At 53.1% G+C, this 22,844-nt stretch overlaps 1 protein-coding gene across 2 annotated transcripts; it reads left to right on the forward strand.

Moving 5' to 3' along the window:
- The first annotated feature begins 348 nt into the window (after positions 1-348).
- tomt (transmembrane O-methyltransferase) lies at positions 349-22,020 on the forward strand. Of its 2 annotated transcripts, none has more exons than XM_038818287.1 (4): positions 349-461; positions 16,039-16,300; positions 17,026-17,222; positions 21,592-22,020. In XM_038818287.1, exons 2-4 carry the CDS (start codon positions 16,039-16,041, stop codon positions 21,910-21,912), a joined length of 780 nt encoding a protein of 259 aa, XP_038674215.1. In that variant the 5' UTR covers positions 349-461; the 3' UTR covers positions 21,913-22,020. The 2 variants fall into 2 exon arrangements, with proteins under 2 accessions (XP_038674215.1, XP_038674216.1); XM_038818288.1 differs by lacking the exon at positions 349-461 and adding an exon at positions 1,842-1,905.
- Positions 22,021-22,844: the final 824 nt, after the last annotated feature.

Raw genomic sequence — 22,844 nt, forward strand, 5'->3', positions numbered from 1 at the left:
AGAGCAAATAAGAGAGATCGAGGCAGAGATGGAACGAAAGAGATGGAGAGAGTAATATAAAGAAAGTGGGAGACACAGAGTCAGAGTGAGGGAGAAATAGAGCATGATAAAGCGGGAGAGGGACTGTTCCAGTTGAAGGTGATGTGAAGATGAAATTTCATTTGGACAATTACCTGCTATAAGGACATACTCTCAGCTCCGTTACATTTTAATGAAGCTGATTGTTCAGGACCAGGGTCTGGATCCTATTGGAGGCTGGTTGCACCTGAGAAACTGGACACCAAGACATCTGGCTGGCAGAACCTGACACCACAACACTTCCAGAAGCTTCTCAAAGGCCTGGGAGAGCTGATAAATAATCGAGGACGACGGGGCAGGAGCTAGTGCCAGTTTGCAAACTTCCGCATCGCTTCGAGGGAACAGATCAGCTGCGGGAGACAGATTTCCAGTCTGTTGCAAAGGTAGGAATGGGAAGAAAGATGTGTACTTCTGAAGCATTTTCACAGATGTCCCAAAGTTTTCAGAGCCACTGAAGGACTTTTGAAGTGTAGTCACTGTTGGAAATGTGGCAGCCAATTTGTGCACAGCAAGCTGCCACCAACAGCAGCTTGTTTAGTGATGTGAATGAAGGGATGGCTCTGGGCCCAGGAGACCAGTGAGAACTCCGCCATTCCTCTCATTGGGGCTGGTTTAGCACAGGGCTAAATCGCTGGCTTTGAAAGCAGACCAAGGCAGGCCAGCAGCACGGTTCAATTCCCATACGAGCCTCCCTGAACAGGCACAGGAATGTGGCGACTAGGGGCTTTTCACAGTAACTTCATTTGAAGCCTGTAGAAGTCAGGTATTTTAAATACACTTAATATAGGTAAGAAGACTGTTTAAGACAGAAATATTAAATCCCAGTTTTAAAATGAAAGAAATATACAACTTCCAAACTCAGACATGTGTTTGGGAAAAACAGAACCACTGATAAAAACATCACATTCTTTCAAGGGCAGCAAAATCCCATGGGTTTTAAGGTGGTATAATCAAAGGTTCCATTGTTCTGAATTCTGGCCACTTGTGATAACAGCCTGAACCACATTCCATAACGTATGCAAGCTGAAACATTTTAGACTGTGTCAAAATACAGTTTCATTTATATTTTCGAAATAATAGCATGATGAGATGACATAATGTTTTAATTGTTGCAGATAAGCAACAATTGGAAGTGGCGTTTCATCGTGAGGATGGACGGCTTGTTATCAAATCAAATGTGTTTTGAATATAGCTTAAACCAATTAGGATTATATTGGGGTGTGATCGGATCGCTTAAGACAGATATCAAAGAGTATATCCATGGATAATTTGGCCACCATTTTAGACAAGAGACAGACAAGTCAAAAAAGACGAGAGACGAGAAGAAAGACAAGTCAGAAAGACAAGAGAAAAGACAAGACAGAAAGTCAGAAAGACACAGAGAGAAAGAGACAGGAAAGAGACAAAGAGAACAAGACAGAAAGAGAGAGAGAGAGAGAGAGAGTAAAGGAAGAGAATTAGAAAAGAGTTCTGTATTCCTATTTCATTTTCATACTTTGAATTCAGCCTTTGACTTTTAAAGTTGTGTTCAGGCTATTGTCTCAGAAGATAATTCCTGTGATTCTTTGAAGAAAATCAAATTATCTACAAACTACCTTTTAAATCATTTTCAAGTTGTAACCAATGAACTTCAATAAAACAATTCTTATTTGCACCTGACAAGTTTTTAACTTGAATTTCTACTGAGTTTCAGCAATGTCTCAACAACAACCGGCAACTGTAAATTAAATAAAACTGGATTCAAATCCTAAGATACTACAAAGCCTACTTGTGACAATAAGCGATTTTCATTTCATTGTTCTTCAGGATCCTTCACATAAAACCGAGGTGAGAACCAATGTATTTGATTAAAGTCTTATCCAAAATCCTGCATCTCCAATGGTGAAGACCTACCTCAGCACTGACTCTCTGACAGTGCGGCACTCCCTCAGTACTGACGCTCTGACAGTGCGGCACTCCCTCAGCACCGACCCTCTGACAGTGCGGCACTCCCTCAGTACTGACCCTCCGACAGTGCAGCACTCCCTCAGTACTGACCCTCTGACAGTGCAGCACTCCCTCAGTACTGACCCTCTGACAGTGCGGCACTCCCTCAGTACTGACCCTCTGACAGTGCGGCACTCCCTCAGTTCTGACCCTCTGACAGTGCAACGCTCCCTCAGTACTGACCCTCTGACACTGCAGCGCTCCCTCGGTACTGACCCTCTGACAATGCAGCACTCCCTCAGTACTGACCCTCTGACAGTGCAGCACTCCCTCAGTACTGACCCTCTGACAGTGCAGCACTCCCTCAGTACTGACCCTCTGACAGTGCAGCACTCCCTCAGTACTGACCTTCTGACAGTGCAGCACTCGCTCAGTACTGACCTTCTGACTGTGCGGCGCTCCCTCAGTACTGACCTTCTGACAGTGCAGCACTCGCTCAGTACTGACCCTCTGACAGTGCGGCACTCCCTCAGTATTGACCCTCTGACAGTGCAGCCCTCCCTCAGTACTGACCTTCTGACAGTGCAGCACTTGCTCAGTACTGACCCTCTGACAGTGCAGCACTCCCTCAGTACTGACCCTCTGACAGTGCGGCACTCCCTCAGTACTGACCCTCTGACAGTGCAGCACTGTCTCAGTACTGACCCTCTGACAGTGCAGCACTCCCTCAGCACCGACCCTCTGACAGTGCGGCACTCCCTCAGTACTGACCCTCTGACAGTGCAGCACTCCCTCAGTACTGACCCTCTGACAGTGCAGCACTCCCTCAGTACTGACCCTCTGACAGTGCAGCACTCCCTCAGTACTGACCTTCTGACAGTGCAGCACTCGCTCAGTACTGACCTTCTGACTGTGCGGCGCTCCCTCAGTACTGACCTTCTGACAGTGCAGCACTCGCTTAGTACTGACCCTCTGACAGTGCAGCACTCCCTCAGTACTGACCCTCTGACAGTGCGGCACTCCCTCAGTACTGACCCTCTGACAGTGCAGCACTCCTTCAGTACTGACCTTCTGACAGTGCAGCACTTGCTCAGTACTGACCCTCTGACAGTGCAGCACTCCCTCAGTACTGACCCTCTGACAGTGCGGCACTCCTCAGTACTGACCCTCTGACAGTGCAGCACTGTCTCAGTACTGACCCTCTGACAGTGCAGCACTCCCTCAGTACTGACCCTCTGACAGTGCAGCACTCCCTCAGTACTGACCCTCTGACAGTGCGGCACTCCCTCAGTACTGACCCTCTGACAGTGCGGCACTCCCTCAGTACTGACCCTCTGACAGTGCGGCACTCCCTCAGTACTGACCCTCTGACAGTGCAGCCCTCCTTCAGTACTGACCTTCTGACAGTGCAGCACTTGCTCAGTACTGACCCTCTGGCAGTGCAGCACTCCCTCAGTACTGACCCTCTGACAGTGCGGCACTCCCTCAGTACTGACCCTCTGACAGTGCAGCACTGTCTCAGTACTGACCCTCTGACAGTGCAGCACTCCCTCAGTACTGACCCTCTGACAGTGCAGCACTCCCTCAGTACTGACCCTCTGACAGTGCGGCACTCCCTCAGTACTGACCCTCTGACAGTGCGGCACTCCCTCAGTACTGACCCTATGACAGTGCGGCACTCCCTCAGTACTGACCCTATGACAGTGCGGCACTCCCTCAGTACTGACCCTCTGACAGTGCGGCACTCCCTCAGTACTGACCCTCTGACAGTGCGGCACTCCCTCAGTACTGACCCTCTGACAGTGCGACACTCCCTCAGTACTGACCCTCTGACAGTGCGGCACTCCCTCAGTACTGACCCTCTGACAGTGCGGCACTCCCTCAGTACTGACCCTCTGACAGTGCGGCACTCCCTCAGTACTGACCCTCTGACAGTGCGGCACAGCCTCAGTACTGACCCTCTGACCGTGCAGCACACCCTCAGTACTGACCCTCTGACAGTGCGGCACTCCCTCAGCCTTGACCCTCTGTCATTGCAGCACTCCCTCAGTACTGACCCTCTGACAGTGCGGCACTCCCTCAGTACTGACCCTCTGACAGTGCAGCACTCCCTCAGTACTGACCCTCTGACCGTGCAGCACACGCTCAGTACTGACCCTCTGACAGTGCAGCACTCCCTCAGTACTGACCCTCTGACAGTGCGGCACTACCTCAGCCTTGACCCTCTGTCATTGCAGCACTCCCTCAGTACTGACCCTCTGACAGTGCAGCACTCCCTCAGTACTGACCCTCTGACAGTGCAGCGCTCCCTCAATACTGACCCTCTGACAGTGCAGCGCTCCCTCAGTACTGACCCTCTGACAGTGCAGCACTCCCTCAGTACTGACCCTCTGACAGTGCAGCACTCCCTCAGTACTGACCCTCTGACAGTGCAGCACTCCCTCAGTACTGACCCTCTGACAGTGCAGCACTCCCTCAGTACTGACCCTCTGACAGTGCAGCACTCCCTCAGAACTGACCCTCTGACAGTGCAGCACTCCCTCAGAACTGACCCTCTGACAGTGCAGCACTCCCTCAGTACTGACCCTCTGAAAGTGCGGCGCTCCCTCAGAACTGACCCTCTGACAGTGCAGCACTCCCTCAGTACTGACCCTCTGACAGTGCGGCACTCCCTCAGTACTGACCCTCTGACAGTGCAGCACTCCCTCAGTACTGACCCTCTGACAGTGCGGCACTCCCTCAGTACTGACCCTCTGACAGTGCGGCACTCCCTCAGTACTGACCCTCTGACAGTGCAGCACTCCCTCAGTACTGACCCTCTGGCAGTGCGGCACTCCCTCAGTACTGACCCTCTGACAGTGCGGCACTCCCTCAGTACTGACCCTCTGACAGTGCGGCACTCCCTCAGTACTGACCCTCTGACAGTGCAGCACTCCCTCCGTACTGACCCTCTGACAGTGCGGCACTCCCTCAGTACTGACCCTCTGACAGTGCAGCCCTCCTTCAGTACTGACCTTCTGACAGTGCAGCACTTGCTCAGTACTGACCCTCTGACAGTGCAGCACTCCCTCAGTACTGACCCTCTGACAGTGCGGCATTCCCTCAGTACTGACCCTCTGACAGTGCAGCACTGTCTCAGTACTGACCCTCTGACAGTGCAGCACTCCCTCAGTACTGACCCTCTGACAGTGCGGCGCTCCCTCAGAACTGACCCTCTGACAGTGCAGCACTCCCTCAGTACTGACCCTCTGACAGTGCGGCACTCCCTCAGTACTGACCCTCTGACAGTGCAGCACTCCCTCAGTACTGACCCTCTGACAGTGCAGCACTCCCTCAGTACTGACCCTCTGACAGTGCAGCACTCCCTCAGTACTGACCCTCTGACAGTGCAGCACTCCCTCAGTACTGACCCTCTGACAGTGCGGCGCTCCCTCAGAACTGACCCTCTGACAGTGCAGCACTCCCTCAGTACTGACCCTCTGACAGTGCAGCACTCCCTCAGTACTGACCCTCTGACAGTGCAGCACTCCCTCAGTACTGACCCTCTGACAGTGCAGCACTCCCTCAGTACTGACCCTCTGACAGTGCAGCACTCCCTCAGAACTGACCCTCAGACAGTGCAGCACTCCCTCAGAACTGACCCTCTGACAGTGCAGCACTCCCTCAGTACTGACCCTCTGACAGTGCGGCGCTCCCTCAGAACTGACCCTCTGACAGTGCAGCACTCCCTCAGTACTGACCCTCTGACAGTGCAGCACTCCCTCAGTACTGACCCTCTGACAGTGCGGCACTCCCTCAGTACTGACCCTCTGACAGTGCGGCACTCCCTCAGTACTGACCCTCTGACAGTGCAGCACTCCCTCAGTACTGACCCTCTGGCAGTGCGGCACTCCCTCAGTACTGACCCTCTGACAGTGCGGCACTCCCTCAGTACTGACCCTCTGACAGTGCAGCACTCCCTCAGTACTGACCCTCTGACAGTGCGGCACTCCCTCAGTACTGACCCTCTGACAGTGCAGCCCTCCTTCAGTACTGACCTTCTGACAGTGCAGCACTTGCTCAGTACTGACCCTCTGACAGTGCAGCACTCCCTCAGTACTGACCCTCTGACAGTGCGGCACTCCCTCAGTACTGACCCTCTGACAGTGCAGCACTGTCTCAGTACTGACCCTCTGACAGTGCAGCACTCCCTCAGTACTGACCCTCTGACAGTGCAGCACTCCCTCAGTACTGACCCTCTGACAGTGCGGCACTCCCTCAGTACTGACCCTCTGACAGTGCGGCACTCCCTCAGTACTGACCCTCTGACAGTGCAGCACTGTCTCAGTGCTGACCCTCTGACAGTGCGGCACTCCCTCAGTACTGACCCTATGACAGTGCGGCACTCCCTCAGTACTGACCCTCTGACAGTGCGGCACTCCCTCAGTACTGACCCTCTGACAGTGCGGCACTCCCTCAGTACTGACCCTCTGACAGTGCGACACTCCCTCAGTACTGACCCTCTGACAGTGCGGCACTCCCTCAGTACTGACCCTCTGACAGTGCGGCACTCCCTCAGTACTGACCCTCTGACCGTGCAGCACACGCTCAGTACTGACCCTCTGACAGTGCAGCACTCCCTCAGTACTGACCCTCTGACAGTGCGGCACTCCCTCAGCCTTGACCCTCTGTCATTGCAGCACTCCCTCAGTACTGACCCTCTGACAGTGCAGCACTCCCTCAGTACTGACCCTCTGACAGTGCAGCGCTCCCTCAATACTGACTCTCTGACAGTGCAGCGCTCCCTCAGTACTGACCCTCTGACAGTGCAGCACTCCCTCAGTACTGACCCTCTGACAGTGCAGCACTCCCTCAGTACTGACCCTCTGACAGTGCAGCACTCCCTCAGTACTGACCCTCTGACAGTGCAGCACTCCCTCAGTACTGACCCTCTGACAGTGCAGCACTCCCTCAGAACTGACCCTCTGACAGTGCAGCACTCCCTCAGAACTGACCCTCTGACAGTGCAGCACTGCCTCAGTACTGACCCTCTGACAGTGCGGCGCTCCCTCAGAACTGACCCTCTGACAGTGCAGCACTCCCTCAGTACTGACCCTCTGACAGTGCGGCACTCCCTCAGTACTGACCCTCTGACAGTGCAGCACTCCCTCAGTACTGACCCTCTGACAGTGCGGCACTCCCTCAGTACTGACCCTCTGACAGTGCAGCCCTCCTTCAGTACTGACCTTCTGACAGTGCAGCACTTGCTCAGTACTGACCCTCTGACAGTGCAGCACTCCCTCAGTACTGACCCTCTGACAGTGCGGCACTCCCTCAGTACTGACCCTCTGACAGTGCAGCACTGTCTCAGTACTGACCCTCTGACAGTGCAGCACTCCCTCAGTACTGACCCTCTGACAGTGCGGCGCTCCCTCAGAACTGACCCTCTGACAGTGCAGCACTCCCTCAGTACTGACCCTCTGACAGAGCGGCACTCCCTCAGTACTGACCCTCTGACAGTGCAGCACTCCCTCAGTACTGACCCTCTGACAGTGCAGCACTCCCTCAGTACTGACCCTCTGACAGTGCAGCACTCCCTCAGTACTGACCCTCTGACAGTGCAGCACTCCCTCAGTACTGACCCTCTGACAGTGCGGCGCTCCCTCAGAACTGACCCTCTGACAGTGCAGCACTCCCTCAGTACTGACCCTCTGACAGTGCAGCACTCCCTCAGTACTGACCCTCTGACAGTGCAGCACTCCCTCAGTACTGACCCTCTGACAGTGCAGCACTCACTCAGTACTGACCCTCTGACAGTGCAGCACTCCCTCAGAACTGACTCTCTGACAGTGCAGCACTCCCTCAGAACTGACCCTCTGACAGTGCAGCACTCCCTCAGTACTGACCCTCTGACAGTGCGGCGCTCCCTCAGAACTGACCCTCTGACAGTGCAGCACTCCCTCAGTACTGACCCTCTGACAGTGCGGCACTCCCTCAGTACTGACCCTCTGACAGTGCAGCACTCCCTCAGTACTGACCCTCTGACAGTGCGGCACTCCCTCAGTACTGACCCTCTGACAGTGCGGCACTCCCTCAGTACTGACCCTCTGACAGTGCAGCACTCCCTCAGTACTGACCCTCTGGCAGTGCGGCACTCCCTAAGTACTGACCCTCTGACAGTGCGGCACTCCCTCAGTACTGACCCTCTGACAGTGCAGCACTCCCTCAGTACTGACCCTCTGACAGTGCGGCACTCCCTCAGTACAGACCCTCTGACAGTGCAGCCCTCCTTCAGTACTGACCCTCTGACAGTGCAGCACTTGCTCAGTACTGACCCTCTGACAGTGCAGCACTCCCTCAGTACTGACCCTCTGACAGTGCGGCACTCCCTCAGTACTGACCCTCTGACAGTGCAGCACTGTCTCAGTACTGACCCTCTGACAGTGCAGCACTCCCTCAGTACTGACCCTCTGACAGTGCAGCACTCCCTCAGTACTGACCCTCTGACAGTGCGGCACTCCCTCAGTACTGACCCTCTGACAGTGCGGCACTCCCTCAGTACTGACCCTCTGACAGTGCAGCACTGTCTCAGTACTGACCCTCTGACAGTGCGGCACTCCCTCAGTACTGACCCAATGACAGTGCGGCACTCCCTCAGTACTGACCCTCTGACAGTGCGGCACTCCCTCAGTACTGACCCTCTGACAGTGCGGCACTCCCTCAGTACTGACCCTCTGACAGTGCGGCACACCCTCAGTACTGACCCTCTGACCGTGCAGCACACCCTCAGTACTGACCCTCTGACAGTGCGGCACTCCCTCAGCCTTGACCCTCTGTCATTGCAGCACTCCCTCAGTACTGACCCTCTGACAGTGCGGCACTCCCTCAGTACTGACCCTCTGACAGTGCAGCACTCCCTCAGTACTGACCCTCTGACCGTGCAGCACACGCTCAGTACTGACCCTCTGACAGTGCAGCACTCCCTCAGTACTGACCCTCTGACAGTGCGGCACTCCCTCAGCCTTGACCCTCTGTCATTGCAGCACTCCCTCAGTACTGACCCTCTGACAGTGCAGCACTCCCTCAGTACTGACCCTCTGACAGTGCAGCGCTCCCTCAATACTGACCCTCTGACAGTGCAGCACTCCCTCAGTACTGACCCTCTGACAGTGCAGCACTCCCTCAGTACTGACCCTCTGACAGTGCAGCACTCCCTCAGTACTGACCCTCTGACAGTGCAGCACTCCCTCAGTACTGACCCTCTGACAGTGCAGCACTCCCTCAGTACTGACCCTCTGACAGTGCAGCACTCCCTCAGAACTGACCCTCTGACAGTGCAGCACTCCCTCAGAACTGACCCTCTGACAGTGCAGCACTCCCTCAGTACTGACCCTCTGACAGTGCGGCGCTCCCTCAGAACTGACCCTCTGACAGTGCAGCACTCCCTCAGTACTGACCCTCTGACAGTGCGGCACTCCCTCAGTACTGACCCTCTGACAGTGCAGCACTCCCTCAGTACTGACCCTCTGACAGTGCGGCACTCCCTCAGTACTAACCCTCTGACAGTGCGGCACTCCCTCAGTACTGACCCTCTGACAGTGCAGCACTCCCTCAGTACTGACCCTCTGGCAGTGCGGCACTCCCTCAGTACTGACCCTCTGACAGTGCGGCACTCCCTCAGTACTGACCCTCTGACAGTGCGGCACTCCCTCAGTACTGACCCTCTGACAGTGCAGCACTCCCTCAGTACTGACCCTCTGACAGTGCAGCACTCCCTCAGTACTGACCCTCTGACAGTGCAGCACTCCCTCAGTACTGACCCTCTGACAGTGCAGCACTCCCTCAGAACTGACCCTCTGACAGTGCAGCACTCCCTCAGAACTGACCCTCTGACAGTGCAGCACTCCCTCAGTACTGACCCTCTGACAGTGCGGCGCTCCCTCAGAACTGACCCTCTGACAGTGCAGCACTCCCTCAGTACTGACCCTCTGACAGTGCGGCACTCCCTCAGTACTGACCCTCTGACAGTGCAGCACTCCCTCAGTACTGACCCTCTGACAGTGCGGCACTCCCTCAGTACTGACCCTCTGACAGTGCGGCACTCCCTCAGTACTGACCCTCTGACAGTGCAGCACTCCCTCAGTACTGACCCTCTGGCAGTGCGGCACTCCCTCAGTACTGACCCTCTGACAGTGCGGCACTCCCTCAGTACTGACCCTCTGACAGTGCGGCATTCCCTCAGTACTGACCCTCTGACAGTGCAGCACTCCCTCAGTACTGACCCTCTGACAGTGCGGCACTCCCTCAGTACTGACCCTCTGACAGTGCAGCCCTCCTTCAGTACTGACCTTCTGACAGTGCAGCACTGTCTCAGTACTGACCCTCTGACAGTGCAGCACTCCCTCAGTACTGACCCTCTGACAGTGCGGCGCTCCCTCAGAACTGACCCTCTGACAGTGCAGCACTCCCTCAGTACTGACCCTCTGACAGTGCGGCACTCCCTCAGTACTGACCCTCTGACAGTGCAGCACTCCCTCAGTACTGACCCTCTGACAGTGCAGCACTCCCTCAGTACTGACCCTCTGACAGTGCAGCACTCCCTCAGTACTGACCCTCTGACAGTGCAGCACTCCCTCAGTACTGACCCTCTGACAGTGCGGCGCTCCCTCAGAACTGACCCTCTGACAGTGCAGCACTCCCTCAGTACTGACCCTCTGACAGTGCAGCACTCCCTCAGTACTGACCCTCTGACAGTGCAGCACTCCCTCAGTACTGACCCTCTGACAGTGCAGCACTCCCTCAGTACTGACCCTCTGACAGTGCAGCACTCCCTCAGAACTGACCCTCAGACAGTGCAGCACTCCCTCAGAACTGACCCTCTGACAGTGCAGCACTCCCTCAGTACTGACCCTCTGACAGTGCGGCGCTCCCTCAGAACTGACCCTCTGACAGTGCAGCACTCCCTCAGTACTGACCCTCTGACAGTGCGGCACTCCCTCAGTACTGACCCTCTGACAGTGCAGCACTCCCTCAGTACTGACCCTCTGACAGTGCGGCACTCCCTCAGTACTGACCCTCTGACAGTGCAGCACTGTCAGAGGGTCAGTACTGACCCTCTGACAGTGCAGCACTCCCTCAGTACTGACCCTCTGACAGTGCAGCACTCCCTCAGTACTGACCCTCTGACAGTGCGGCACTCCCTCAGTACTGACCCTCTGACAGTGCGGCACTCCCTCAGTACTGACCCTCTGACAGTGCAGCACTGTCTCAGTACTGACCCTCTGACAGTGCGGCACTCCCTCAGTACTGACCCTATGACAGTGCGGCACTCCCTCAGTACTGACCCTCTGACAGTGCGGCACTCCCTCAGTACTGACCCTCTGACAGTGCGGCACTCCCTCAGTACTGACCCTCTGACAGTGCGACACTCCCTCAGTACTGACCCTCTGACAGTGCGGCACTCCCTCAGTACTCACCCTCTGACAGTGCGGCACTCCCTCAGTACTGACCCTCTGACCGTGCAGCACACGCTCAGTACTGACCCTCTGACAGTGCAGCACTCCCTCAGTACTGACCCTCTGACAGTGCGGCACTCCCTCAGCCTTGACCCTCTGTCATTGCAGCACTCCCTCAGTACTGACCCTCTGACAGTGCAGCACTCCCTCAGTACTGACCCTCTGACAGTGCAGCGCTCCCTCAATACTGACCCTCTAACAGTGCAGCGCTCCCTCAGTACTGACCCTCTGACAGTGCAGCACTCCCTCAGTACTGACCCTCTGACAGTGCAGCACTCCCTCAGTACTGACCCTCTGACAGTGCAGCACTCCCTCAGTACTGACCCTCTGACAGTGCAGCACTCCCTCAGTACTGACCCTCTGACAGTGCAGCACTCCCTCAGAACTGACCCTCTGACAGTGCAGCACTCCCTCAGAACTGACCCTCTGACAGTGCAGCACTCCCTCAGTACTGACCCTCTGACAGTGCGGCGCTCCCTCAGAACTGACCCTCTGACAGTGCAGCACTCCCTCAGTACTGACCCTCTGACAGTGCGGCACTCCCTCAGTACTGACCCTCTGACAGTGCAGCACTCCCTCAGTACTGACCCTCTGACAGTGCGGCACTCCCTCAGTACTGACCCTCTGACAGTGCAGCCCTCCTTCAGTACTGACCTTCTGACAGTGCAGCACTTGCTCAGTACTGACCCTCTGACAGTGCAGCACTCCCTCAGTACTGACCCTCTGACAGTGCGGCACTCCCTCAGTACTGACCCTCTGACAGTGCAGCACTGTCTCAGTACTGACCCTCTGACAGTGCAGCACTCCCTCAGTACTGACCCTCTGACAGTGCGGCGCTCCCTCAGAACTGACCCTCTGACAGTGCAGCACTCCCTCAGTACTGAACCTCTGACAGTGCGGCACTCCCTCAGTACTGACCCTCTGACAGTGCGGCACTCCCTCAGTACTGACCCTCTGACAGTGCAGCACTCCCTCAGTACTGACCCTCTGACAGTGCAGCACTCCCTCAGTACTGACCCTCTGACAGTGCAGCACTCCCTCAGTACTGACCCTCTGACAGTGCGGCGCTCCCTCAGAACTGACCCTCTGACAGTGCAGCACTCCCTCAGTACTGACCCTCTGACAGTGCAGCACTCCCTCAGTACTGACCCTCTGACAGTGCAGCACTCCCTCAGTACTGACCCTCTGACAGTGCAGCACTCACTCAGTACTGACCCTCTGACAGTGCAGCACTCCCTCAGAACTGACCCTCTGACAGTGCAGCACTCCCTCAGAACTGACCCTCTGACAGTGCAGCACTCCCTCAGTACTGACCCTCTGACAGTGCGGCGCTCCCTCAGAACTGACCCTCTGACAGTGCAGCACTCCCTCAGTACTGACCCTCTGACAGTGCGGCACTCCCTCAGTACTGACCCTCTGACAGTGCAGCACTCCCTCAGTACTGACCCTCTGACAGTGCGGCACTCCCTCAGTACTGACCCTCTGATAGTGCGGCACTCCCTCAGTACTGACCCTCTGACAGTGCAGCACTCCCTCAGTACTGACCCTCTGCAAGTGCGGCACTCCCTCAGTACTGACCCTCTGACAGTGCGGCACTCCCTCAGTACTGACCCTCTGACAGTGCAGCACTCCCTCAGTTCTGACCCTCTGACAGTGCGGCACTCCCTCAGTACTGACCCTCTGACAGTGCAGCCCTCCTTCAGTACTGACCCTCTGACAGTGCAGCACTTGCTCAGTACTGACCCTCTGACAGTGCAGCACTCCCTCAGTACTGACCCTCTGACAGTGCGGCACTCCCTCAGTACTGACCCTCTGACAGTGCAGCACTGTCTCAGTACTGACCCTCTGACAGTGCAGCACTCCCTCAGTACTGACCCTCTGACAGTGCAGCACTCCCTCAGTACTGACCCTCTGACAGTGCGGCACTCCCTCAGTACTGACCCTCTGACAGTGCGGCACTCCCTTAGTACTGACCCTCTGACAGTGCAGCACTGTCTCAGTACTGACCCTCTGACAGTGCGGCACTCCCTCAGTACTGACCCTATGACAGTGCGGCACTCCCTCAGTACTGACCCTCTGACAGTGCGGCACTCCCTCAGTACTGACCCTCTGACAGTGCGGCACTCCCTCAGTACTGACCCTCTGACAGTGCGGCACACCCTCAGTACTGACCCTCTGACCGTGCAGCACACCCTCAGTACTGACCCTCTGACAGTGCGGCACTCCCTCAGCCTTGACCCTCTGTCATTGCAGCACTCCCTCAGTACTGACCCTCTGACAGTGCGGCACTCCCTCAGTACTGACCCTCTGACAGTGCAGCACTCCCTCAGTACTGACCCTCTGACCGTGCAGCACACGCTCAGTACTGACCCTCTGACAGTGCAGCACTCCCTCAGTACTGACCCTCTGACAGTGCGGCACTCCCTCAGCCTTGACCCTCTGTCATTGCAGCACTCCCTCAGTACTGACCCTCTGACAGTGCAGCACTCCCTCAGTACTGACCCTCTGACAGTGCAGCGCTCCCTCAATACTGACCCTCTGGCAGTGCAGCGCTCCCTCAGTACTGACCCTCTGACAGTGCAGCACTCCCTCAGTACTGACCCTCTGACAGTGCAGCACTCCCTCAGTACTGACCCTCTGACAGTGCAGCACTCCCTCAGTACTGACCCTCTGACAGTGCAGCACTCCCTCAGTACTGACCCTCTGACAGTGCAGCACTCCCTCAGAACTGACCCTCTGACAGTGCAGCACTCCCTCAGAACTGACCCTCTGACAGTGCAGCATTCCCTCAGTACTGACCCTCTGACAGTGCGGCGCTCCCTCAGAACTGACCCTCTGACAGTGCAGCACTCCCTCAGTACTGACCCTCTGACAGTGCGGCACTCCCTCAGTACTGACCCTCTGACAGTGCAGCACTCCCTCAGTACTGACCCTCTGACAGTGCAGCACTGCCACAGTACTGACCCTCTGACAGTGCGGCTCTCCCTCAGCACTGACCCTCTGACAGTGCGGTGCTCCCTCAGTACTGACCCTCTGACAGTGCGGCGCTCCCTCAGTACTGACCCTCTGACAGTGCAGCACTCCCTCAGTACTGACCCTCTGACAGTGCGGCACTCCCTCAGTACTGACCCTCTGACAGTGCGGCATTCCCTCAGTAATGACCCTCTGACAGTGCGGCACTCCCTCAGTACTGACCCTCTGACAGTGCAGCACTCCCTCAGTACTGACCCTCTGACAGTGCAGCACTCCCTCAGTACTGACCCTCTGACAGTGCGACACTCCCTCAGTACTGACCCTCTGACAGTGCGGCACTCCCTCAGTACTGACCCTCTGACAGTGCAGCACTCCCTCAGTACTGACCCTCTCTCAGTGCGGCACTCCCTCAGTACTGACCCTCTGGCAGTGCGGCACTCCCTCAGTACTGACCCTCTGACAGTGCGGCACTCCCTCAGTACTGACCCTCTGACAGTGCGGCACTCCCTCAGTACTGACCCTCTGACAGTGCAGCACTCCCTCAGTACTGACCCTCTGGCAGTGCGGCACTCCCTCACTACTACACTGTGAGTGTCGGCCTGGATTGTGCTGTTTAGGGCGGGATTCTCCGAAAATGGGGCTATGCCCACACACCGGCGGGAATTCGGTGCCAACTGCTCCGGCGTCAACAGCCCCTGAAATTGAGGAATTCTCCAATGTTCCGGGGGTGTGATCTCGCGCATGCGCAGAACGGCCGGCGTGATCTCGCGCATTCACAGATCGGCCGGCCCCCGCGCAATATGGCGGAGCCCTAAAGGGACCTGGCGACCTGGCGCGGAGGAAAGAAGGGCCCCCGCGGAACCAGCCCGCCTGCAGATCAGCGGGCCCCGATCACGGGCCAGGCCACCGTGGGCCCCCCCCCGGGTCGGATTCCCCTGCCCCCCCCCCCAGGACCACCCTCGCACACTTACCTACCAGGTCCCGCCGTGCCTGAGGTGAGTAATTCACGCTGGCGGGACTGGCCAAAACTTTCCGGCCACTCGGTCCATCGGGGCCCGGAGAATCGCCAGTGGGGGAGCGTCTGTGAGCAGCCCCCGACCGGCGTGGCAGGAATCCCGCCAGCCCCCGAAAAATGTCGCCGGGGAATAGGCCGGAGAATCCCGGCCAATAAGTTTAATTGTACTGTTGGAGCAAGGAGTCCCTGGTTTAACAAATGATGCAGTACCTGGATGAGGAACACAGAGATTCCAGGCAACCTCTGATTAGTTATTAGGCAAAAAAAAATATTTAAAGTGTCAATCTCATAGAATAGATAAATCGGGAATTTAACAGCAGAGTTCCAGCAGTGGTCAGAAAGGCATGTAATGATTGTAGTGGGAGAGGGGGCTTGAGAATATCTCTGGTACTAGACTGAGCCATTGTTGAGTGTTGTGATATTGCTAAATTGAACTCCAAAATCAGCCATAGTGCAGTGACCAAAGGGTCAGAGTTAGTGGAGTTTGTGTCTTTCTCTCAAAGGTTCAACGTTTAACTTTGCTGCCTCTTTGGCCCCCCGCCTTCTCCTCAGATGGTCTCACCTGCCATTGCTCTCGCCTTTATCCCCTTCCTCATGACCCTCCTCATCCGTTACCGCTACTACTTCCTGCTGTTCTGGCGGGCAGTGATTCTCCGCAAGATTCAGGACTACTTGACTGGCTTGTCCAGAGAGGAGAGGGCCTTCCAGTACGTGATGACGCACAGCATTCCCGGAGATCCCGAGAACATCCTCAGCACCTTCGACACATGGTGCAGTCACTCAGAATATCTGAGCAACATTGGCCCAGAGAAAGGTAACTGGAAATGGGGGAGATTGGGTGGCGCACCTCCCCAGCTACACTTACAGCTCCCCACAGGGGCAGGATCACTCTGCTCAATGCCAGAGATGCCGCAGTGGGCAGAATGGTTTTCTCCTGAGTTGTCTATGTAAATAATCCCAAGAGGAAGGCATTCAGCTCTTCAACCTGGTTCTGACATTCTATTAGCACAGTGGTTAGCACTGCTGCCTCACAGCGCCAGGGACCCGGGTTCATTTCCGGCCTCGGGTCACTGCCTGTGCGGAGTCTGCACGTTCTCCCCGTGTCTGAGTGGGTTTCCTCCGGGTGCTCCGGTTTCCTCCCACAGTCCAAAGATGTGCAGGTTAGGGGGATTGGCCGTGATCAATGCACAGGCTTACGCGTTGGGGCGGGGGAGTGGGCCTAGGTGGGGTGCCTTTTCGTAGGTTCAGATGGGCTGAATGGTCTCCACGCACTGTAGGGATTATATGGTATCTTAACCCTATGCACTTTAGTTTTGTAAACCCTGAATCCCCTCACCCAAGTTAAACCACTGTCATGACATCTTCAATTGTCCTTCAGTAACAACAGCTTATTTTTTGAAGAGGATGTCCCAACATATTCACAGCCAATGGGGAATTGTTTGAAAGGAAGTCATGCAGGAAATGCCAGAACCAATTTGCATCCAGCAAGATCCCGCAAACAATAATGCATATTTTTGTTTCTTCTCCAATAAATCGCAGGCAAGATCCTGGAGAGACTGATCTATGAGAATGTTCCCCTCACGGTTCTGGAACTGGGAACATACTGTGGTTACTCGGCCCTCCGCATGGCCAGGTGCCTGTCCCCCAACGCCAGACTCTACACCGTGGAGATGGACGAGGGGAATGCCGCACTGGCTGAGAAGATAATCCGCCTGGCGGGATTCGACGAGGACACGGTGAGTCTCCCAGCTAAACCACGATCAACCCCAGGAGCAGGGAGAGGGAGAGGGGAAGGGGGAGAGAGAGGGATAAAAAAACACACCCAGTCATAAATTCGATTCACCTCCGATTTCTTTTCACCTGTTACATTTCCTCATCTCTGCTCCTGCTTGATCTCCTGCTAAAACTCTCACCTTTGTTACCTTTTCACATCTTCCTCATTCAGGTATCCCGTGCCGGAAGAGGGCCTTGGTGACCATGGACCTCCATTGGGTTGGTCCATGATTGTGTTTGGCAAAGTATTGCAGTGGTTTGCCGTTGCTTCCTGCAGTGTGGTTGATCAGGAGCCCTTCCCGGCCTTCCTGCCTGCTTTACTGGAAAGATTCACAGGCTGATAATCAACCTGTTCGGCTGCATTCTGAACACAATCTCCGTGATCATCAAGTTCTGGACTGGGACTTGAACCCGGAACTTCTGGTCCAGAGTTGCGGGCGCTCCCACTGTGACACAAGACCACCCTCGTTACCTCGAGACTTGACTATTCCAACACCGTCCTCACCAGTTTCCTCCATTCTAACCTCCAGAAGCCTGTGATCACCCAAAACCTGAACTCCTGTGTCCAAACTGACTCCAAATCCCATTTATTAATCACCTCTGTGCTCACTGAACACCATTTGGAAAATCAAAATTCAATCAGGCAGGGTCAGTTTGGTTTTCTGAAAGAGAACTTGTGTTTGATAAATTTATTAAAGTTCTTTCAGGATGTAACAAGCAGGGTGGGTATAGGGGAACCAGTAGATGTAATGTATTTGGATTTCCAAAACACATTCTATTAAGGTGCCATGTAAAAGATTCCTGAACAAGATAAGAGTTCATGGTTTTGGAGGTGATTTATTAGCACGGATAGAGGATTGGTTAACTCACAAGAAACAGTGTTATGGGCCAGGGTTGAGAGAACCCCAAAGAGTACCATGGAGTTCACCTGACCCACAACTTTTACTAGATTGTGGTATGGGGAGCACACGGCTCACTCTACAGGTGTGATGCAACAGAGATCTAAAGTACTTTTAAATTAAAACAATGTTTATTTATGAAACCAGTTAATACTTTATAAACCCACAGTAAACATCTTAACAACTATCAACACCAATAAATTCCCCAAAGAATACAGTACTCTATAAGTAACTCTTAATCTTTCCTTGCAAAATCCATAACACCCTGTAGCAGACAGCCCAAAGTGAAAGTAAAAGCAGACAGACTGCCCAGCTCCACCCACAATCTGACATCACTAATTATCACCCATTTCTTAAAGGTACATCAACAACAGCTATTTTATACACACCCATTTCTTAAAAGGTACACCCACTACAGCTATTTTAAAACACCCATATCTTAAAGGTACTCTCACATGACAACAGAGTCAGGTTAAATGGGTTATTTTCAGGTTGGCAAGCCTTAATAATAATCTTGAATAACAATAGTCTTTATTGTCACAAGTTGGCATACATTAACACTGCAATGACGTCACTGTGAAAACCCCCACTTGTGGAATTACGCAGGGAACAGTGCCAGAGCCTCAACTATTCACTCTGACTTGGGGGAAGGGATCGAATATATTGTGGCCAAATTTGGTGATGGTACAACGACAGTAGGAAAACAAGCTGTCAGGAGCATACAAAGTATCTAAAAATAGATACAGGTCGGTTAAATAAATGGAGTGTAATGTGGGGAAAATGTGAGGTTGTGCACTTTGACAGGAAGAACATTATTTAAAGGGAGATTGCAGAATGTTGCAGTACAGAGGAATTTGGGTGTCTTGCACATGAATCACAAGAGGTCCGCATTCAGGTACAGCAAGTAAATCGAAAGACAAATGGAATATTGGCCTTAATTAGAATGGGGATGGAGGATAATAGTAGGAAAGTCTCGCTGCTACTGTACAGAACAGTAATGAGAGCTCACCTACAGAACTGTGTACAGTTTTGGTCTCCTGATTCAAGGAGGCAGTTTAGAGAAGGCTCACTGGACGGATTACTGGGATGAAGGGATTGACTGATATGATAAATGTAAGAAATTGGTATATATTGTATACATAGTGTGTATATCTGCTGCACTAGTTCTTTTTAAATCCTGGTTTATCATACAGACGATGTAACTGCAAAAGGTGAAATTAGAATGGTGTGAAAGTGAGATCATCGTTCATTCTAACCATATATTTGTATACAAAGAGAGGCCTAATGGAACTTTTTTATGATTGCTGGAGATTCCCTGGACGGTAGATAATTGGAGACATTGTGTTTAGGTTTCGGTAAGCAGGTCATGGGATTTGAGTGGGATAAAAATTATGTAATTAATGGGAGGAGCCAGGTCCGTATATAGTTTTACATTTTGAACTGGGTTTGCCGTCTGCAAAGAGTTTTTAAGTTGAGCAGCAGTTTTTGCCGAATGCTGCCAGGTTGAGCAGTGATCTGGCAAAGACAGGAGGATCTCTAGGCTGTTTCTTGAAAGGGTCTCTCTCTCTTTCCAAGCATTCTTTCCAAGAAATCTCTATACAAGTGTTATGCAAGTAACCCTGTGTTTGCTAACTTTATTTATAAGTGGCCTTTGACCTGTGATGGGCTTTGCTTAATTAGAGACAGAAAATGTATAACTTTGTAGTAAAAAGGGTTTATTTTTATTTGAAAAATTGTTTAAATGTTAATTGAAAAGCTATTTTCTGTGATATTAACATGTTTAATCCTGTGTTAAAAATAAAATTTGTTGGGCAGCACGGTGGCGCAGTGGTTAGCATTGCTGCCTCACGGCGCCGAGGTCCCAGGTTCGATCCTGGCTCTGGGTCACTGTCCGTGTGGAGTTTGCACATTCTCCCCGTGTTTGCGTGGGTTTCGCCCCCACAACCCAAAGATGTGCAGGCTAGGTAGATTGGCCATGCTAAATTGCCCCTTAATTGGAAAAAATGAATTGGGTACTCTAAATTTATTTAAAAAAAAAAAAAAAAATTTGTTTTAATACAAAAATTACCTATTGGTCAGTGTAATCACACCTGGAGTGAAGTATCCTTTCTACACAGTTTCTAAAATTAATGTGTTTGGGGTTCTTGTCCGATATCCTAAACAATGCGAGTCTGTCCAGGAATGCCACACTCATGAGAGAAGGTAGCGGCAGCACGGCGGCGCAGTGAGTTAGCACTGCTGCCTCATGGTGCCGAGGTCCCAGGTTCGATCCCGGCTCTGGGTCACCGTCCGTGTGGAGTTTGCACATTCTCCACATGTTTGCGTGGGTTTCGCCCCCACAACCCAAAGATGTGCCGGGTAGGTGGATTGGCCACGCCAAATTGCCTCTTAATTGGAAAAATGAATTGGGTATTCCAAATTAATTTTTTTTTAAATGGGAGAAGGTTGAGCAGTTTGGATTTTACTCATTGGAGTATGGGAGGTAAGGGAGATTGACTCTGTATCTAACCCTGTGCTGTACCTGTCCTGGGAGTGTTTGATGGGGACAGTGTGGAGGGAGCTTTACTCTGTATCTAACCCTGTGCTGTACCTGTCCTGGGAGTGTTTGATGGGGACAGTGTAGACGGAGCTTTACTCTCTATCTAACCCCGTGCTGTACATGTCCTGGGAGTGTTTGATGGGGACCGTGTACAGGGAGCTTTACTCTGTATCTAACCCTATGCTGTACCTGTCCTGGGAGTGTTTGATGGGGACAGTGTAGAGGGAGCTTTACTCTGTATCTGACCTCGTGCTGTACCTGTCCTGGGAGTGTTTGATGGGGACAGTGTAGAGGGAGCTTTACTCTGTATCTAACCCCGTGCTGTACCTGTCCTGGGAGTGTTTGATGGGGACAGTGTAGAGGGGGTCTTACTCTGTATCTAACTCCGTGCTGTACCTGTCCTGGGAGTGTTTGATGGGGGACAGTGTAGAGGCAGCTTTACTCTGTATCTAACTCCGTGCTGTACCTGTCCTGGGAGTGTTTGATGGGGACAGTGTAGAGGGAGCTTTACTCTGTATCTAACCCCGTGCTGTGCCAGTTCTGGGAGTGTTTGATGGGGACATTGTAGAGGGAGCTTTACTCTGTATCTAGCCCCGTGCTGTACCTGTCCTGGGAATATTTGATATGGACAGTATAAGGTAAAGTGGCCATAGTCCCAGATGACCCTAGGCTGCGCTCCCTTTGAGGGGGGAGAGTTGACTGGTGGTGATCAGCCGGTCCCGGGAATTGAACCCGCGCTGCTTAAAAGTCACATAACGTCAAAGGTTAGACAATATACTATTTCTGAAGCCTTCACTTGATCAGCACAAAATGTCACCCTCAACTGTAATGACTTGAAGTAAAAGTTGAATATTCTTTGACATAAAGTGAATTGAATTGTTTTCCTTTGAACAGGTGGAACAAATCATTAGTCCGTCTGATGTGGTGATCCCTCACCTCAGAGAGAGGTTTGAAGTGGACAAGTTTGACTTTGTTTTCATGAACCACTGGAAACGCTGCTACCGGCGAGACCTGCAGCTACTGGAGGACCACAACCTGCTGCAAGAGGGAAGCATTATCGTGGCGGACAGTGTGATCTTCACTGGAGCTCCCCACTTCATGCAGTACGCCAAGAGCTGTGGGAAATACAGCTGGAAAATTCACCGCACCCACCTGGAGTACTTCCGACATATCCGGGATGGAATGGCTGAGCTGACCTTTGTCGGGCTCAAGTAAAGGACACTTGACCCCAGGCCCTTAGCCAGTTCTTTATTCTTTCTTGGGACAAGTCGACATTTGTTGCTATCTGAGTGTTTTATTCACCCATTTCAGAGGCGTTTAAGAGTCAACCACGTTGTTGTGGGTCTGGAGTCACATGTAGTCCAGACCGGGTAAGGACGGCAGATTTCCTTCCCGAAAGGACATTAGTGAACCTGATGGGTTTATACAACAATCGATGATGAATTCTTGGTCACCATTATGGAGGCCAGTTTTATATTCCTGATTAATGAATTAAATTTAAATTCTGCCGTGGAGGGATTTGAACACACGCAGGGTGCTTGAGATTAGGGCAGGGGTGTTAAATTCAATCTAAATGTCTCATCTTCTCCCTGTATTCCGCCAACCTCCACTTTTCCCTGTATCCCTCAATCCTCCCCCTTTCCCTGTGTTCCTCAACTCTCCCCTTTACCCTCTACCCCTTAATCACACTTTCTTTTTAAAAATAAATTTAGAGTATTCAATTCATTTTTTTCCAATTAAAGGGCAATTTACCGGGGCCAATCCACCTATCCTGCACATCTTTTTGTTCCATGATACCCTTATGATTTGATCTCGCCCCCCACTACCTGATCCTAGACCTTCCCTATTGTTCTATCCCCCCACCCCCTGGTCCACTCTCGGTGACATAAAACCTTTCACATTTCTACTTCCCTTTGAAGAAGAGTCAAACGGATTTGAAATGTTAACTGTTTCTTTCAGGGAAGCACGGTGGTGCAGTGGTTAGCATAGAGCATAGAACAGTGCAGCACTGGCCCTTCGGCCCACGATGTTGTGCCGACCATTTATCCTAATCTAAGATCAACCTAACCTACACCCCTTCAATTTACTGCTATCCATGTGCCTGTCCAAGAGTCGCTTAAATGTCCCTAATGACTCTGACTCCACCA

This window comes from Scyliorhinus canicula, chromosome 14 (assembly GCF_902713615.1).
Source record: "Scyliorhinus canicula chromosome 14, sScyCan1.1, whole genome shotgun sequence".
In the NCBI taxonomy this organism is placed as follows: Eukaryota; Metazoa; Chordata; class Chondrichthyes; order Carcharhiniformes; family Scyliorhinidae; genus Scyliorhinus; species Scyliorhinus canicula.

Coding starts and splice junctions, on each gene's coding strand:
- tomt (XM_038818287.1), top strand. CDS start 16,039: ATGGTCTCACCTGCCATTGCTCTCGCCTTTATCCCCTTCCTCATGACC. Junction 16,301..17,025: donor CAACATTGGCCCAGAGAAAG/GTAACTGGAAAT, acceptor AATAAATCGCAG/GCAAGATCCTGGAGAGACTG. Junction 17,223..21,591: donor CGGGATTCGACGAGGACACG/GTGAGTCTCCCA, acceptor TCCTTTGAACAG/GTGGAACAAATCATTAGTCC.